This window comes from Chaetura pelagica, unplaced genomic scaffold (genome assembly GCF_000747805.2).
Source record: "Chaetura pelagica isolate M959 unplaced genomic scaffold, ChaPel_1.0 scaffold12, whole genome shotgun sequence".
Lineage (NCBI taxonomy): Eukaryota > Metazoa > Chordata > Aves > Apodiformes > Apodidae > Chaetura > Chaetura pelagica.
Window position 1 is genome coordinate 7,300,815 of NW_009952801.1, and position 18,452 is coordinate 7,319,266.

Here is an 18,452-nt window from a genome sequence, read left to right on the forward strand (position 1 = left end):
GGTCAGGTCGGGCCCGCGGCCGCTGCCGGGGGGCACCGGGGCGGGAGGGTCCTGGGCACACACAGGCGCGGGTTGGCAAGGTAAGCTGGGGTAACACCGGGGAGAAAGGCAGCCAGAAATCTATTAGAAGGATGCTTGAAAAATGCTTCTTAAATATCAGGTTGACTCCGTATTTTGTTATCATTATTTTAGCCTTCGTCAAGTTCATGTGTGTTTTCTTGCCTTTTTTGTTTTGTTTTGTTTTGTTTTTAAAGAAGGAAATCTTAGGGGAACTTGGACCATCGGTCATTTAGTGCTTCTACATCGTGCCTGGTTGGTGGAGGGCACAGAGCATCCATGGTCTTTCACCTGTGTCGTTGGAGTAATTAAGGATTGTGTTACAACTGTTCAGTCAGTTTTCATTAACCGTAAAATAATGAGGGAAATTCTCTCTTCTTTAGTAGATAATTGACAGTCATTTGTATGTGAATGATCTAGGGATTTAGGATAAAAAACTACTAAAAGGGGCTACTGAGTTATATTCCATTGTAATTGTTTACACTATTCTTTAAAAAACGAACAGAACTCTTTTTAATGAGAGATTATCACACTCTTATGTGGGGTTTTTCTAGTGGTTATGTTTAAGTAGGACAATATTGGTGTCAAAATGTAATGAGTCATAAAAAAACCCCACAGATGTTTTAATGTGAACTCGTTAGATACCTATTATGTCTAAATGCTTTCTTGCCTGTTTTTAATGTAGGTTTTGGTTAATGTGACTTTATAAGCATAAACCAAAGAAGAATGAGGGATTGTTTTGGAAGTTCTTCAGAAAAGAACCTCTCTGATGCTGGTAAGCCACATGTCTGAAGGCAACGCACATACTTGAGTATGTTCCACACATCCAAATCCAATGGTGCATTGTAAGTCTTTCCTGATTTCTGTAATGGGTTTGTAGGAAATAACCAACGAGTATTCACTGAGCTGCAGCCATCACCTGGAAGATGTTTAGCTATGAGTCATTCCACCAAGTTCAACAAACTCCATCCACATGGGTAAAACTATTTAGGTGGGTCCTAGCTGGGGCATGAAAATGCTCCTAAAATAAGCTTAGTAAGGTGGAAGCATGTTACTGCCATTGAATGCTTGTCTAAACCAACCTTTATAGACTGACTCATGTTAAAACCAGTATGTGGCTAATTCCATTCAGCAGTTAAGATGAATGCAAATTGGGGATTGCTGGCATGTGGACCCCTTTTCTCCTCACATGATTCATAGCTGGCTCCATAAGCATGTCATTGCTTAGAATTTTTTAATCCATTTATTACATCTCATTTTATGCATTTAGAATCATAAGCTTTCTGTGGTATGATTCTTTTGTTTAGATTTCTATAGCTCCTAGCACAAAGGAAGTGGGATGTGTGGCAACTGTTGTCATACAAAGAAATAATAAAAATGGCTATTGCAGGCAAAGACATGATTTTTCAGTTAGCTCACATCTATCCTGTGTTACCTACAACAATTACAACCTTTGCTATTTGGATGTTCCACTTTTTTTTTGCATTCTCCTTGTTTGTGTTCAGTTGCATAGGTGTATGCAGAATTAATTGCTTCTTGCTTTTAGTCTTTGAAAGCTTTTCTGTATAAATAAATTGTAAATTGGAGCTTGTTTCCATCTCAGAAATGGAACTAGATTTTTTTTTTTTCTGTAGTAGAGGAGATTAACTGAATTGAGAGGAAGTTTCAAGAAAAATTTACCAGACTGTTCCATAAACAGGAGGAAAAACTAGTCTTAAAGCTTTAATGCAAAGGAATCAGCAGTGAGTTGCAAGAAAATGGTACAAAAGATAGGATATTATGTATAAAAAGTCTGTTTTTTATTTTGCAGAATCTTCAGGCAAGGGATATGCCAACCCTTCTTTACAACATGATGAAAATCTTGAGCAAAGCGACCAGTTAAAGCCCAGGGAAAAAACGTAGGTATTCTTGGAACCTAAATCATAGGACACAGATGTATTGTGTGTGGGGCTGGGGTTTAATATGGCTCTGCTAGAAAAAAGCACTCAATTAGTCTCTTGTATTTTCTCTTAGGAAGGAAAATGAGAAGCCAGAGAAAAAGGTGGTTGGCATTTTTGAACTGGTTAGTGTCCTGTTTGATGGTCTGCTTTATGTTTCCCTTTCTTTAGTTGTCACTGTGAGTTGTTTATTTGTGAACAGGCAAAGAAAAAAACAGAAAAAGCCTGTGACCCATTGATACTAGATGTCTTCAAAATTTGGCCTGTTAGTTAAGCTTCCCACCTCACTGTATTGGTAGCACATGCAGCAGTTCCACCTTAATGCTATTGGAAGATGAAGCTCACCCCTGCTGAGACTGGCTTGGGACATATATACTGCACAGGCCTTTGCCTTGGCTCTCTTTATAAAGGTTTTATCCTGTGTTTGACATCTGAGGCATCTTCTATCTGAAAGAATCAGTGGTATGGTTTTGTGTCACTTTTCTATACAGCATCTATTCCCATGTAACTCTTACACTTGCTTGTTCTGGATCAAGAGAATTTGTATTCTTTTGTGGTTCATTCCATGTTCATTTACACTTTGGAAGAGGGTTAGGACAGTCGGGAATAAAATGTTCTGATTTCAGATTAATCACATCCAGGAATAGCTATGGAAGTTTAAATTCACATCCTTCTTCAAATAAATGTTCAAGAATAGACAGGCCTTAAGGTACTATTTGTGTTGCAAACATTTCCTACTGGCAGATATAAACCAGGTGCTGGTTGATATCTCACTCATGTTTGTATTTCACAGGCCTTAGTAAATATGTAACTTACTGGAACACAAAATACAATATATTCTACAGACGAGATCATCACTTAGAAACATGTAGAGTATACGCTGGGTTTTTTTCCTGATGAGCTGGGGAGGAACCAAGTGTCCTGCCAATATTCCCTTTGTAGCCTTACCGAGTATGGATTTAAAGATGTACGAGACCTACCACAAAGTTTTTATGTTCTGAGGTTGCTTTCATTTGGAATGTTGTTGCTACTTAGAGTATGGATGTAGAAACAAAGCACGTTCTGTAAGTCTACTCTGCTGTAACAAATACACGAACTGTCAGGCATAACTTCACTCTTTTTTCCTCTTTAATGTGCACATAGTTTCGCTATGCGGATTGGGTGGATGTTCTCTTGATGGTAGTTGGCTTGATCTCAGCTGCTGGAAATGGTACTGGATTGCCGCTTGTGATCATTGTCTTTGGAGACATGACAAACAGCTTTGTGCAAAGTGGCATGAAATCCAACGTATCGGAAGGTAAAAAGCTAAAATTAGACTTCTGTACACACCAGTTGTTTTGCTACCAGAGTGAGGATAATTATTTTCCCCCTAGACTATGGACTGGTGTTTGTCTGAACAAGAACATAATAAGGAAATTTCATCCTGCTGCAGATTACTGGATTGTTTTAATCTTTAATGACTTGAACAGGACAAAAGCCTGTGCTCTTTATGAATGAGCTTCAACTTTGGCAAGATAGTAAAGAGCATGACTTGCCTCCTCAGTCATTGGTTATCAGGCACTGTAATTACTAGAAGTTCAGAAAAATTGTGTATTTGCCAAGTTGTTTCCTATTTTGCAAAACCCCACTTGCAAAATACAAACCATTGGACAACTGATGACCCTAGATTGCCATAATTTATGTTCTACATCTAATACTTTCACAAATATTGCTACTTTTCTTCTTCCATCCCCTACAGATCCTTCAGTAAATAGTTCCAGCTGTCCATCAATTCCTGGCATAGATATAGAAGCTGAAATGACAAAGTAAGAGTCTTTGTAGTTATTCTGTTAACAGAGTATTGAGGGTTTTTTTCAGTTATTCCTTTGAGCAGAAACCAAATGTTTGCCTTCTCAAAAAGGCTTCCCTGTAATGCATGTAAATGCTGCAGCATTTACTTTGGGGGGGTAAATGATGACTGCTTGTTTTTTTGTGTGTCTAACTTCTCTCACAGAAGAGTGACACAGCTGGGTGATAAGGCCTTTTGTTCCCTTATCGCAGGTTTGCTTACTACTATGTGGGAATTGGCTTTGCAGTGTTGATCCTGAGCACCATCCAAGTATGGACATTTCTGATTGCTGCTACGAGGCAGGCAGCAAGGATCCGACAGAAGTTCTTTTTTGCAGTGCTCCATCAGGAGATGGCTTGGTTTGATACTACCCAGATAGGAATGCTGAACACCAGACTGACGGAGTGAGGGCTCTGTTCATTTTTGACCCCCCTAAGTATGATGTTTAAACGTAAACTGTCGTTTATCTTCTATGGAATAGCCCATAGAGAGTTTAAAAAAAATGCACAACCACAAAAAAAACCCATAATCCACCCCAAAAAATCCCTAACTAACCAAAGATTGAAATATTACTGCTCTGAAGGAGAAATCCATTATCCTTTTCAGCTTAATTTGTGCATTTTCTGAGATACATGCATTGGAAGGGTTTTTTTTGCTGTGAAATGCCTGATGTTAGCTTTCTAATGTTCATGAAGTATGTGGCAGACACTAGTAGATAAACTAGCTGGAGACAGCAGAGCTGTTTACAAACACTGGAAGCTCTGACACTTTATTGAATGGAAATGAGCATGCATTTACATCCAGCCAGATCTCAGGTTGGACGGTGTCCAGTCAGTTAAAGTCTTTGGAGCTTTTCTGTAGATGTTGGGGCTATATGCATGAATGCAGGTTTTCCTCTAATTTTTTTTTTTCTGCAATTTCAAGATAGCTTTGGGCAGAGCTGTGACCTAAAAGGTGTAAGAGAAGCTTCTAGGAAACATCTCTCAGCTCTGACATCTGTATGTGCTGTGAAGAGAAAACAGGGAAGGAAATGTTAATGAAAAACAGAGGTTCTTCCAAATGTTTGAACTTTTTCTCTGATAGAATAGAGATAACCCTTGATCTGAGTCTGTAGCCAAAATTAAATAAAATGCTTGAGAGAGCTGAGCGGAAGGAATCACTTGGCAATGGTCAAGGAGGCTGCTTAGTTGTATTGCTCCATTTGGATTCTGGATAAAGAAACTAGGTCATTTGTGACCCAGTGACGGGATAGAAACAGCAGAGATTGATGGAAAATAGAGAAAATGAGTCCTAAAGAGTAGGAGGTTTCTGCTATGTTTTGGCCACACAAGAGACTAATGGTACTGTGCAGTAGCTGTGGTTAGGAATTTCACTGTGCCAGTTAGGAAATGGCAAAGCTTCTGACATGAGGCCACACAGCATGAAATAGAGGGGGAGTGAGTTAGAATGAAAGGCATTCAAAGCTAACAAATCTTTTTTTATTATTATTATGATTTAAAGGGACATCAACACCATCCATGAAGGCATTGGAGACAAGATCTGTATATTTGTACAGTTTGTTGCCACATTTCTGACAGGGATAATTGTAGGATTCATCTATGGATGGAAGCTGACACTGGTGATTTTGTCAGTCAGCCCTTTGCTCGCTGCATCAGCAGCAGTTTGGTCAAGTGTAAGTGTGTGGGGATTAATAAACAAAGGAAACCAGAAAAAATATTACATCTCTTATGCACGGGAAGAGCAGGAGAGAATGGGAGAAACCTAATGTGGTTTCTAAGTTGGGAGGTTGGCCCCATGCTTACTTTATGATTTCTGCTCCTCCTGTAGATTTTCTCTAGGTTCCCAAGCACGTACTTCTATGGCATTCCCTCTGTCCACCTACACTGTCCTTGTGCCATATGGTAGGAGGCTAATGTGTGCCAGAGCATCTTCCTTGCATAGCAATTTCATAGAATTATGGAATGGTTTGTGTTGGAAGGGGCCTTAAAGATCACCTATGTCCAACCCTCCTGCATGGGCAGGGACACCTCCCACTAGACCAGGTTGCTTGGATCAGTTTTCTCATGCAGAGCACTGGGTTAGCCCAAGCACATACTTGAGCCCCTCACTCTTCCCTCTTGCAACAAATACCTTTCAAGCTCTTTCTATCTGCCCATATGCAATGCCACATCTGTTGCAAGAAAATTACCACATTTCATGCTGTGTACAGGGTAGACTGATACAGATGAACAGGTACCATAAACTGAGGCAATACAAATCTGGGAAATACCTGGAGAGGTTTCCTTTTTAAATTGGAAAACTTTCCTTTTGTGGTCTATTGTAGCCACATTGATGGGTATTGCTTTTATTCCTCAGTCGTTACTTATATGCAATACTAAGGGATTTTTGTGCTTCAAGCATTTCAAATTGGCTAGAAAGAAAAGCATAAGAAGCTGTAATGTGATTGCTTTGCTTAATTTCTGTCTCTGCTCTCACTCTATCTTCTGAACACCTCAGACACTGCTCAGAGCAGCTCTGGCACACCTCCCTGGCCCCACACATATCAGTGTCATTCATAGACTGTCTTTAGCTTTGGGTGACAGTGGGTCAGTCATGAACCTCATCTGATGCTTGTGTAGTCTTTCACTGTAATAAGAATACAGTGACAGAAGGAGCTGAGCTTTGGGGAAATGCGGGACACATGAGTTGACCCCCTCTTCCTTAAACTTCGTCTTGTGTCTTGAACACTGATAATTCTTATTCACCAGTACAGTGTGCAGACCCTTTCAGGAGGCTGCAGTAACATCTGTTTTTCAACTTTCCAGCTCCTGGCAACCCTTACTGCTAAAGAGCTGTCTGCTTATGCCAAAGCAGGAGCTGTGGCAGAAGAAATTTTGACAGCCATCAGGACTGTTGTGGCTTTCAATGGACAGCAGAAGGCATTAGCAAAGTAAGTTTTTTAAATAATCATGTTTTAAACATGGGAAAGGAGTTTGGCTTTGTGCTGTTTGGGTTTTTTTGGAGGAGTAAGGGAAAGGGAATGTCCTTAGAGTAATTTTACTTATATAATGAGGAAGATCCATCCTGTAAGTGGGCAGCTCACCTGAAAATAAAGATGTGTAAATAGACCTAGTCAGTAAATATAGGCTGTTTTGTATTGTTGTTGCACCATACACTCAAGTGTCTCCTCTGACTGAGATCTGGAGTTAAATTTAAAATGAAAGCAGTGGAAAGATTATCTTTACCTAGTAATGAAATGCAGCAAAGCATGTGATTAATTGCTTAACTTCTAGAACATGTGCACTGCTGTTCTGATCTTTGATTAATGAGCTTATGTTTAAGCTTCACTGGATAACAGCCTTAAGTAAAATTGCTTCACTGACTTTTATTACTTTAATGATTTGCACATAACACTAGTAGCTGACCTAATCCAGTGTTGGCCCTAGTCACATGTAAAAGGTCAGGTGGATATAGCCAGCCACAAATTCGTTCACATATCACAAATAGTAACATTCAATATGAAAATACAGAGCATCACCAGTACCATGCAGATGGAAAAGGCAATTCAGAAGACCTGACCTGTACCATCCAATAGTGTCTTCTGTCTTTTTCAGCTCTCATGTTTGCACTGGTCTTGGGTCAGATTTCTGAGGTGAAGTTAGCCCTAGCCTGGGGTCATATAGCCTGTTTCTGCTTCCAAGGACTGAGTTCTAACTGTCTTACAGCACTGAATTTTGCTTACTGGGATATATCCATGAGTTATAATAACATTAAAGCCTTGCACAGTAAAGGCAAAAAAGAGAGCCCTAAGATGGCCTAGGTCACTTATCTCTCTCCGCCCCTATCTTCTTAGTCCCTGCAAATACCAGTGTCTGAAAATGCAATGATAGGAGCTGCTTCAAACTGCTTTTTCTGTTGATGGGCTTGTGGGTTTTTTTTTTGTGGGGGTTGTTTGCTTGGAGTTTTTGTTGTGTGTTTGTTTGGGGTTTTTTTGTTGGTTGGTTGATGGAGCTTTTTTTGAGGTCCAGAGATAAAGTAACTGACACCTAGGTAGCTCCATGCCAGTAAGGCCTTTCCTTTCTTTCATGGTTGGCCAGGCAGCCTCTTCCACAGCTCCACCTCTGTTTAATGTAAAAAATCCAACACTGAAGTGCTGGCTCTTCTAGCAAGATCTTTTGCTAGGGACAGACAAACTTAGCATGAACTGACTAGGGCATTTTGCAAAGTTTGTAACTCCTACACAGGTCTTGAAGGATGGCTTCAGAATTAGGAAGAGCAACCTTTCACTGCATAGCGTCTCCACTGATTTCAAATGTTTACACTTTCAAGGCACCTCCAGTCATCTACTTTTGGCAGAGGCTTGGCTCTTCCTCTGTAGTTGAGTGATCATGTGTACTTGTCAGAATACTGAAATCCAGCTCTCATTTCCTTGGAGGTTCTATGATGCTGCTGATTCAAATGTAGGGCTTGGTTTTAAGAACACAGCTAAGCCAAAACACTTAAATATACTTAAGCAACAAGTACAGCATTGGTAGCATGTGAGCAATTTCAATGAAAAAAATGAAAGCACATTGCTTTAAGATTCATTCCCAGCTGAATGAATTTCGTGTCTTCCTACTATGAGAATGTTCTTTGTAGAAAATACGTATTAGGAAAATGTGCAAGCTGCTAAGCATGTTGCTGACAAGTAAAATATACACTATTTCTATGCTAAATTTTTCATAATGAGCTTGAGTAAGTGAAAGTTATTAGCTGGAAACTATAGATGAATAAATATGAACTATCATTAGAATAAATGTCTCATTGAACTTTCAAGTCTTTATAGTGGTCTCCCATGTCCACTCGTTTGATATATTGCCATATTAATCAGTAAATTAATTTTTATTAATCGGGGAAGTATTCCTGACTTCCCAGAGTGGGCAATAAGAGAACAGCTCTGGCATCAGAGGGAGCTCTGGCATCTATTTACCTGCCTTCATCCATAGTGCCTAGGGTTGTTGGATTTTTTTGTTTTGCCTTTTTCTAAGTGTGAAAGGCTAAAACTCAGCTTTGATAGATAATATTGGTAACACTTTTTCGAGGTTTCAGGATTAATATAAACAAATGGCTCAATTGGTACCTTGTGTTCCATCATGATAGTGAAGTCATGCTACTCAATTGTTTTCTTAAAATGTGTTCTATAGCACTATGAGAATGTTGTCCGTGTAAGTCAGAGCAGATTTATTCAAAGGAATTATATCCCTGCTTTTCTCTGAAAAAAAAAAAAAAAAATTAAAAAAAATCTGTATTCACTTTGTGAGACTTGAATTGTTTTTGTTGCAAAAAAACTTTTAATTAAAGAAGGGCACTTGGAAATATCAATTGGAATGGCATGCGGTACCTGTCAAATTAATGGTTACCTTATCCACTTTCAGATATGATGCTAACTTAGAGATGGCTAGAAGTGTTGGAGTGAAAAAATGCATTACCACCAACACATCTCTAGGTGTTTCACAGTTTCTTATCTTTGGATCCTATGCGCTTGCATTTTGGTATGGAACCAAGCTTACTGCAGAAGAGGAAGATTATGATATTGGTCGTGTGTTGATTGTAAGTACAGCAACACAGCTTTGAAAAATGCTCTGTAATTTCAAGAAAATAGTTACATAAGGGGTGTGTATGTAATTACCTCTGTTTTCTGTCCAGTGCTTGGTAAATTAGCTGTTAGGGACCCACTTGGTATAAAAGAATTGAAAGGAAGGCATTCATCTTACCTAGCCTGTGATACAACAGGCTTGAATGTTGAACCTTGAAATTCTACTCTAATCAGTGCAGTGGCAAAAGTATCTGCAGAGAGTTACTTTCTTTGCTTGTTTTCGACCCTGTTGTAGGGCAAGGTGAACAATTTAGAACTGTAGATTTGGGATCAAATACAAGTAATTTGAACTGCCAGCAAAATTCTAGTTAGCCACTAGGTTTAATGAATCCCCCTGGTGTGCTGAATTTGTACTGGTAGGTCCTCAAGATGTGATGTAGTCACAGTGTCTTCTCTGCATTTTGTTTACTTGCAAGTATTTACCATACATTACCAATATGCTGATACTGGTTTGAGAGTACTTTGCTATCTTCTTGCCATCAAAAGTTTGGCTACATGTTTCACACTCAAGTAACTTCTGATGTTCCTCACAGCATGTCAATGTTGGTCCCACAGGTGGGATTTCAGTTATGAAACTCTGGACTAAGTTTTGCAAGTCTCTTAAGTTTGAGAACATATGGAAAGGCACAAAGCTATTTGTTCTACTTGTAGATTATAGAAAATGCAAAAACATTGAAAAGAAAAGCTATTCATACCACATGAGCATATATCAGTAGTTACCACTCACCCCAGGAAAACGGGGAGTGGACAGGAATGACTGTGAAATGCACTTTCCACTTTTGTATTTAACTCTTCTGGGAAGGGGGCACTGGAAAGACTGGAGCATTTAACAGCTAGGCACTGGTGGGTCTGTAATCATCATTAACTGCAATGCTTCCCTCCATCTCCTGCAGGTGTTCTTCTCTGTGCTCCTTGGAGCTTTCTCCCTGGGCCAGGCAGCTCCCAACCTGGAGGCTGTGGCTAATGCACGTGGGGCTGCTTATGAAGTATATCAGATTATCAACAAGGTACGTATCTAAGTAGAAAAGAAGCCTTTCAATTGGACTTAATTATTTTTCTTGCTTTGGATTTTTTTTTTTCTTGATGGACATAACAAAAGCACTCAAAAGTCCCTAGACTGTGAACTCTATGGGTTTCTACCACTGAAACTCATAGTATTTCCATTCATATCAGGAAAATTGCCTTTTTATTTGTTGCATTTTTAAATAATAGTATGCGTTATGTATGTGTATGTATGCACAATTTCAGCTGAGCTGGGATTTTTTTAGGTGGGAGAGCTGGTGTGGAGGAGATGAATAGTGCTATTGAAAGCTATAGTAATAAAACTACAGCACTGATGTTGCTGTGAAAAAGGGTTTCTACATTGTTATTACCTTGATCTTGCTGTGATATGCAGCAAATGGATAATCTGTTTATATAAAATATTTTTAACAAGTAGGACTAGAAAGTTTATTCCAAGATGGCTACATTGTTCTTGATAGGAATGTAAAAAAACTCTTCTGTATGGATAACTGAGAACCATGTTTAGGCTGCAAGATAATGTAATTAAGTTCTGCAATTACACATACTCTGCTGTGGATTTTGTATTTGAAGATGAGCTGTATTTTTAAAGCAGAATTCACAGTTCCCCTGCATTCAGCATCCTGCGAGTAAAATGCAGCTGCTGTGCTGTGGTAGGATGCTGTGAAAACCAGCAGCTAAGAAAGTAAAGGAGAGAACAGTGTATCCAGCTGAAGTAGCAGTTCCAAAAGTGTAATAACCAGAAACATATTTTTAAAATATCTTTCCAGAAACGACTCATAGATAGCAGCTCTAAGGAAGGCTACAAACCAGACAAGCTCATAGGAGAAATTGAATTCAGAAACATCCATTTCAATTACCCATCCAGACCTGATGTTAAAGTAAGTGTTAATTCTGGAGTAACCTACTGTACTGAAATTCTGCAGCCTGTGTCTGTATTGTTTCTCTGATCTTGTTATTGAATGCAAAATGCATTCCTATCTTGGGAGATTGGACATTATTTTTTTTTCCCAGCAGTGCACAAAGACAAAGCTCTAGATCTGTTGCCACTGGCTGCCTGCTCACCATTCTCATGTGCTACACAGTGTTAAGGAGTGTGTTGCTTCTAGTCTGAATTTCTGTGAACAAGAGCTCTGATAAACCAAAGAAGTTCAGTCACTAAAACTTCCAGACCTTACACAGTAAAACTAGGAAGCTGTTCTTTCAAGTCCCATTCTTACTGTGACGGTATCTCATGTAAAAAGTGACCTGTGAGATAGGCTTTGCAACAATTAAGCCATCAAATGGATAGAAACATAACATTCTAAATACACATTTGGAAGTCAAATGTTCAATAAACAGATGTCTGTTCTTTGCCAGTGGACCTTCCCTTAGTAACTGTGTTGTGCAGTGCTGTGTACATTATGTCATGGTGATCTACTTTTGTGGCCATTCAGTTGGTCTGACCTCTCTACCAGTTCATAGTTTATCATCAACTGTTTGTAATATTTTTAAGACATTGACAAAGTTGAAGGAAAGAGAGATTTGCTGCTGCTGTTACTTGATCAAGGCAAAGGTAGAAACAGAGATTTTTAATGTCAACAATTGAAAACTGAAAATGCCAGTAAAGGAGTGACAATGGGGTAGTTCGTATAGCTCTGTGGCTATTTCTTCAGCTCTTCCTGCCTTAGCCATCTGAGATCTGTCCCATAGTGTATCAAATCTGTTTCTAGGATGCTGGGGCTTCTAAAGGGCAGGCAGAAAGCCTAGCCCTGGGTCTAACTGAAGACAGTGCAATGCATCTTATTTCACTTTTGGCTCAGAAATCAGAAGTGACAGAGCGATCTCTTCATCCTTCTCTGAAAATGCTGTTCAGGCCAATGAGCATGCCAAATGGGAGGGAAATAAGAAATACTTTGTCGTCCTTCCAGAATCTACTGAGTCAGCACCTCTGCCTACTACGAGTATCAATGTTATTTAAAATCAGCAAAGTGTGCAGAAGTTCTCCACAATCTCTCAAGTAATTGGTTCAATACACTGTAATCTCGCCTGTCCAGGTTAAACCAAATCAAAGACCTAAGGAGACTAGTTATTGTCAGTTTTAATCCTAAGAACACCTTGTCTGATAAAAGAGAAAAAAAATAACCAATGAGGTGGTTGTGACTGTCTGCATCTGGAGAAATTATGATGTCTGGTAAATAGTTATTACTTGATAATGCAGACACCAGGATATCAGCTTCTTGGACATAAAACCCTTCTGGATGTAACACAGAGAGAGGAGAGCAATATTTGCAACTGTTTTAATCTGTCATTGCAAAAACATGTGTAGGCAAAGTTATAAATCAGCCTGGTATAAACAAGAAGAGTTCCCATAGCAGCCAAATATTTTGGCAACTAGACGGCATTACTCATATATGACATTGACATCTTTTGAGGTAAAATGTTCCTAAATGTGAAAATGGCCACAAAGATAACATTAATCTCTAACTACTCCCCAGGTTGCTGAGGCTGTTAACAATAAAGCTTAGGATTTATTAAGGGCTTTCCAGCAGTTACCTTGTCAAAACAGTCGTTTATATTCTAAAAGTAAAGGAAAGCAGGCTTGTTTCTCAGCTATGTTTAGCACCTGAGAAACATTTTTCTGTGAGATTCATAACTAAGTGTTATGCCATTGTCTAAGTACTGGAAAACTGGATGGCAGGAGGTTGTAAGACCCCCAAGACTTCTACTAGATCACAGAAATTAGAGAAAGTGAGCTATGAAGTTTAGAGTACAGTGGCTGTGTCCATGTTAGCTGATTTGAGCGTGCAGGGGAATTTTCCCAGGCACTGGAATGCAATGGTCTATGCAAGGGAACTCTTAAAATGTTTCTTGGCATGAACTTGGCCTGTTCCAGTTATCAATCTTCTCAAAAAATTCCCAGGCTTGGTTTGGTAGGCAGGAGGATCCAGGGAGTATTCCCAGAAAGCAGGTTGCATGTAGCCATCCTGTTTCGAAGGCTGATATACTTCACAACCATAGATGCAGTCTCTTTCATATCAGTGCCCCAAAATGTTTCCAGGTACAATTAACTTGCTAATGTTGCCCTACCAGGCTCTGCCCCTGACTACTGCTTTAATTATTGCTACAATTACTTTGACAGATTTTGGTCAAACCTGTCAAACTAAGATGTAATTCTTTTGTTGTTGTTTGTTGTTGTTGTTGTTTGTTCATTTTCTTCTCAGATCCTCAAAGGTCTAAACTTGAAAGTTCAAACTGGGAAGACCATTGCTTTGGTTGGTGCCAGTGGCTGTGGAAAAAGCACAACTGTTCAGTTGCTGCAGAGATTCTATGATCCTGTCCAGGGAGAAGTGAGTGCCTGCAAGTGAACTGTAAAATCTGAGAGCTCTTAGGATAAGCACCAGTTTCCCATATTGACTGAGCCTTGATTTTTGTTGGTTTTTAATCGAATTTGAGCATATCTGTGCATAGTTCAGTGTTTCCACAATTTAAATTTCAAATGAACTGTCTTCTCCTGTTGGCTTGACTCCGTTATCCTCCTCTTTATTGAAGTACTATGCCAGAAATAGTAAATACTGCAAATCTTCAAATAATGCAAGATCTGAATTTCTATTTCTTTTCATCCACAATTGGCTTTTCAGGTTCTGTAAACTTCTTAAAGCAGCGTACTCTACTATGTTTTGCTTTCTTTTCATCAAACATAAAAGAGTTGTTTTCTTGGCTTCTTTTTCTCTATCTGGTAACACACAGCAGAAGTTTCCATCATTGCACGTTTATATGTCTGCTCTACCACTAAACACTAGATCCAGTCAGTAAATGGTAAATATTTCTCATGAGAAATTTCAAAAGGAAAAAAAGAGGAAAATAGCAAATACATTCCTAACAAATGTTTTCTTTTACTTAATTTTTGAGGAATGCTACTTAGTAGGTGTCACTGCTGTTTGGAGCTAGGTAAGCATTTCAAATAAGAAATACTGAACTATTGCTGCTGCTGCATAGTGTAGTAAGGTGGGTGTCTTAATATCAACACAGTTGTTTCTTAAACTTACTGTTTCTGTGGATGTTGATTCCTACCCCCATGCCTCAGTTTGCTGTTCATCTCCTGGGCTAATGTCAGTGTTCTTAGGAGCACATTGCAAATTATGTAGGTTAAAAATAACTTTTCTTTCCTTTTTAGTCATATTGGATTATTTATTTGTTCTGTTGTAAAGCACAGCCACAGAGACAATTGTGTAGCCACAACTGTGAGGGCAACAAACTGGCATGGGGACATGAGAAGAGGGTGAAAAATAGGCATTGTTATTGAAAGGGCAGAAAAACCTAAACAACACAATGTAAAAATAGTCCTCATTTATTCTGTTTATGCTGATTCTCACTTTTCTAGCTTGTGCAGTGGAATGAAAAACTACAGTTGTAACTTCTCCCAGTGTAGTTTTCTACTGAAGATGCCATTTTTTCCCTTTTTTGTCCTCGTAGCTGATACTTAAGTAATAGTAATTAATTGATTTATTATTCATAGAATGCATTTCCTCAGCTTTGATATATTCTTTTCCTCTCAGATTACCTTAGATGGTCGGGATATTCGGACACTAAATGTGAAGTGGCTAAGAGAAAATATTGGTATTGTGAGCCAGGAGCCTGTTTTGTTTGCAACAACAATAGCAGAGAACATTCGCTATGGCCGAGAAGATATTTCTGATGCAGAAATTGAGCAAGCAGCCAAGGAAGCTAATGCTTTTGACTTCATATCTAGACTGCCTGATGTGAGTTCATGAACTTCTTTTGAGTGTAAGAATGAAAGGTCCATTTAGGCTGGTGTACTATTTCTGAGAAGAGAGAGCATGGGAATTCAAGTTGTAGTATAACTTCCCAAAATACACTTGTAGCCTCCAGCAGCTTTCAGTTCAGGGACTTTCTGGACTTGTTTGGTTGCCCTCAAAGCATTTGTGCTGAAGTCTGGAAAAAATATGAATGCCTTAACTCAGGAAAAAGGAAGCTTCATAGCTGTGTCACCATATTAGGAGGCATGGGAAGAGTTGGGCTCTTAAGGAGAAGATCGAGAAATCAAATCTCTCCTAGACATAGGTGCCCTGCTCCTTCAGGGTGGGGATGGGAAGTGAGATCAGTAATTCAAAATACATCCTCAGGAATGAATGATGGTATCTCCTTCCTTTTGGTTCTGCAGTTAAAAATATATGGAAAAAAGTGCCCACCTGGGATTTTATTTCAAATTATTCTACTACATCAGAGAGGTCCACCCCCATCTCTCAAGCATGTGCCATTTCTACTGTGTCAGCCTGTTCCAAGGCTCCATCCTCTCAGGAAGTTATTTGATGATTTTTGCTCTTAAACGGCTATATAGTTAAAGACTACAGCGAGATTTGAGACTAGCCACTTTGGACTGGTAGTTGTTTCCTACAGTCAGTAGGAACCAAGCCATGGCTCCAACAAGAGTGTCTCAGGTTCAGAGAAGGCACTATTAGAGTTCCTGGTGGGTCCCTATGGTCTCAGTAAATAGAGAGATGTCTTACAGGCTTCTTTTGAGAAAACCCGGAGTTTGAAGCACTCTGAGCAGTAAAAAACAGGACTTTAAAGAACTCTTTAAGTTCAAAGTTAGGCTTCCACAGTAGGTAGTGTGGTTAGGAGGGCTTGTCTAAGGGTTCGATGGATGCATGTTCACTCTGCTCATGCATATAAGTCAGCTGGATAAAGCTACCTCTTGTCTAAAAGCTTAGGATTAGGAGTATTTAGGATTACACAGATAAGCAAGGACTTCATTTGAGTCATTCTACAACTTCTGTTTTGTCTTTTCTCAGAAATTTAACACCATGGTAGGGGAAAGAGGGGCTCAGCTGAGTGGGGGACAGAAGCAGCGAATAGCTATTGCTCGTGCCCTGGCAAGAAATCCCAAGATTCTTCTTCTGGATGAAGCTACTTCTGCACTAGATACTCAGAGTGAATCCATAGTGCAAGCAGCTCTCGATAAGGTAGGAGTCATGTTACTGAAGCCACCAGCCACTGTAAATAGGTACAGCAGCACTTTAAAAAAATTAACATACAATTTTTGGTGCAGGTTTCCATTGGCATAAAGAACACTGGAAAATAAAATTTGGATGGATGTTACAATTTCAGGGAGTTGAGACAATTTTTACTTGGGAATCGTTTCTGTTATGGTTTTTTAGTGTTATTACTAATAACCAAGATTCTCTGACTCATATGTAACTGTAACTTATGTTTCCTGTACTCCCTTTCTCAAATCACAGTTGTTCATTTGCTGATGAAATATGAATGGTATCTTATCAAGGCAATGCATAAGGACTGAATGGCCTTTTAAAGGTAGACAAATAGAAATATGTAGCATAATATTCCTAGTATTTGTTTATCATTGAAGAGTTACTTCATGATTTTCAGGAAGCTCTTGGGATTTGGCAGCTCTTTCTTTACTGGGACTGAAGGCAAACCAGGCCCTACACAGAACAAAAAGCAGAACCAATCACAAATATTGAGTCTCTGACTTCCCTGTGTTTATCTGCCCCCCAACTCCAGGGTGGACACTAATGCAGAGCAGAGCTGTCAGAGCTCTTACCCATATCTCTGTCCCACCAGCTCACAGTCCCTTCTTCAGAGCCCTCCTTCATTAGCAGTTTCCACCAAGATGTAGTGGAGCCTAGAGGCTTTGATTAAAAAAAGAACTTAATGGTTGAGGTGGAATGTTTTTTTCATTTATATAATATTTATTTTTTTACAGCTAATTGAAAAAATCCTGCCTTCATTTCAGAAGTTACACACAAGAGAGATATCAGTTAGAAGTATGGCTCTAGAGAAATACAGATTTTACCACTATCATTACCACTGTCATTGACAGTGAGTTTAAGTATGATACAAAAATATAGCTGTTTGTTATATTGACTTGATGATACTGCTATTATCAGGTAACAATGTGGATGTAAAAATAATATTAATCTGTGTATAAATTATACTATTGCTGCAAAGTTAAGTACTAAAAGATTGCCACTTAAGCCATCTTTTAGCCACCTTCTGCATGTTCTTCAATTCCATGATCAAATACTAACCTTTTCTAGAAGCTTATCACTTCATTTAGAATTACAGAATTGTTTTGGTTGGAAAGGATCTTTAAGATCATGAAGTTCAACCATTAACATAGCACTGCCAAGTCCACCATTAAATCATGTCCCCAAGAGTATTATCTGCATGTCTTTTAAATACCTCCAGCAATGGTGACACAACCACCTACCTGGGCAGCCAGTTCCAGTGTGTGACAACCCTGTCAGTGAAGACAATTTTCCTAATATCCAATCTAAACCTCCTCTGGCATGACTTTGGGCCATTTTTTCTTGTCCTGTCATTTGTTACTAGGGAGAAGAGACCAACCCCCACCTCACTACAACCTCCTTTCAGGTAGTTTTAGAGAGCAATAGGGTCTCCCCTCAGCCTTCTTTTCTTGAGACTAAACAACCCCAATTGCCTCAGGTGCTCATCACAGGACTTGTTCTCCAGATGATTGTTGGCTTTGTGGGCTGCAAGCATACATTGCTGGCTCATCTCCATGGAAGCAGTCATCTGCTGAAACTGTTCCCATCTTCTCCACACTCCTGTTCCTGTGCTAATATGATGTACAACTTCAGTAGCAAGTAACTTCTAGTGGGCTTCGTGACTGCAGAACGTATTTGTTGTGTGAGGTCCCTTTGGATTTCTCCTCCTGCCCCAAGCCACTGTCTGCTCCAGGCGCCAGCCAGGAGGGAAACCGCTCCCTTTACCAGCCACAAGCTGGCGTGTGCTTCCTTGCTGCATGAGAACTGTGTGTACCCCTGGTCTGCGTGTGGCAGCTGGAGAGGGACGGAGCATGTAACCTGCAGAATGAAGCTTCAGCTACTCTCACTGTCAAATCCCAGCAGGCCCCTTCAGGGAATGTAGCAGTTGACAATTTGAGTTGTTACTTATTTCAATGGACTGGGAGAGAGCTGTAGGGAGCAGCAAAAACCCATTTCTGACCCCA

The 18,452-nt window shown here is 39.5% G+C and overlaps 1 protein-coding gene across 1 annotated transcript in view; it reads left to right on the forward strand.

Annotated features, from left to right (window-relative positions):
* The first annotated feature begins 2,077 nt into the window (after positions 1-2,077).
* The window catches only part of LOC104386361 (multidrug resistance protein 1-like), a 33,500-nt gene continuing 17,125 nt past the window's right edge, over positions 2,078-18,452 (forward strand). Inside the window, exons 1-12 of the mRNA XM_009994963.1 lie at positions 2,078-2,119; positions 3,138-3,291; positions 3,742-3,799; positions 4,035-4,226; positions 5,323-5,494; positions 6,627-6,751; positions 9,216-9,390; positions 10,330-10,443; positions 11,227-11,337; positions 13,660-13,785; positions 14,995-15,198; positions 16,252-16,422. Coding sequence (XP_009993265.1) covers positions 3,171-3,291; positions 3,742-3,799; positions 4,035-4,226; positions 5,323-5,494; positions 6,627-6,751; positions 9,216-9,390; positions 10,330-10,443; positions 11,227-11,337; positions 13,660-13,785; positions 14,995-15,198; positions 16,252-16,422 — 1,569 coding nt within the window. The 5' untranslated portion in view covers positions 2,078-2,119; positions 3,138-3,170. The remainder of the gene's footprint in view (positions 2,120-3,137; positions 3,292-3,741; positions 3,800-4,034; positions 4,227-5,322; positions 5,495-6,626; positions 6,752-9,215; positions 9,391-10,329; positions 10,444-11,226; positions 11,338-13,659; positions 13,786-14,994; positions 15,199-16,251; positions 16,423-18,452) is intronic.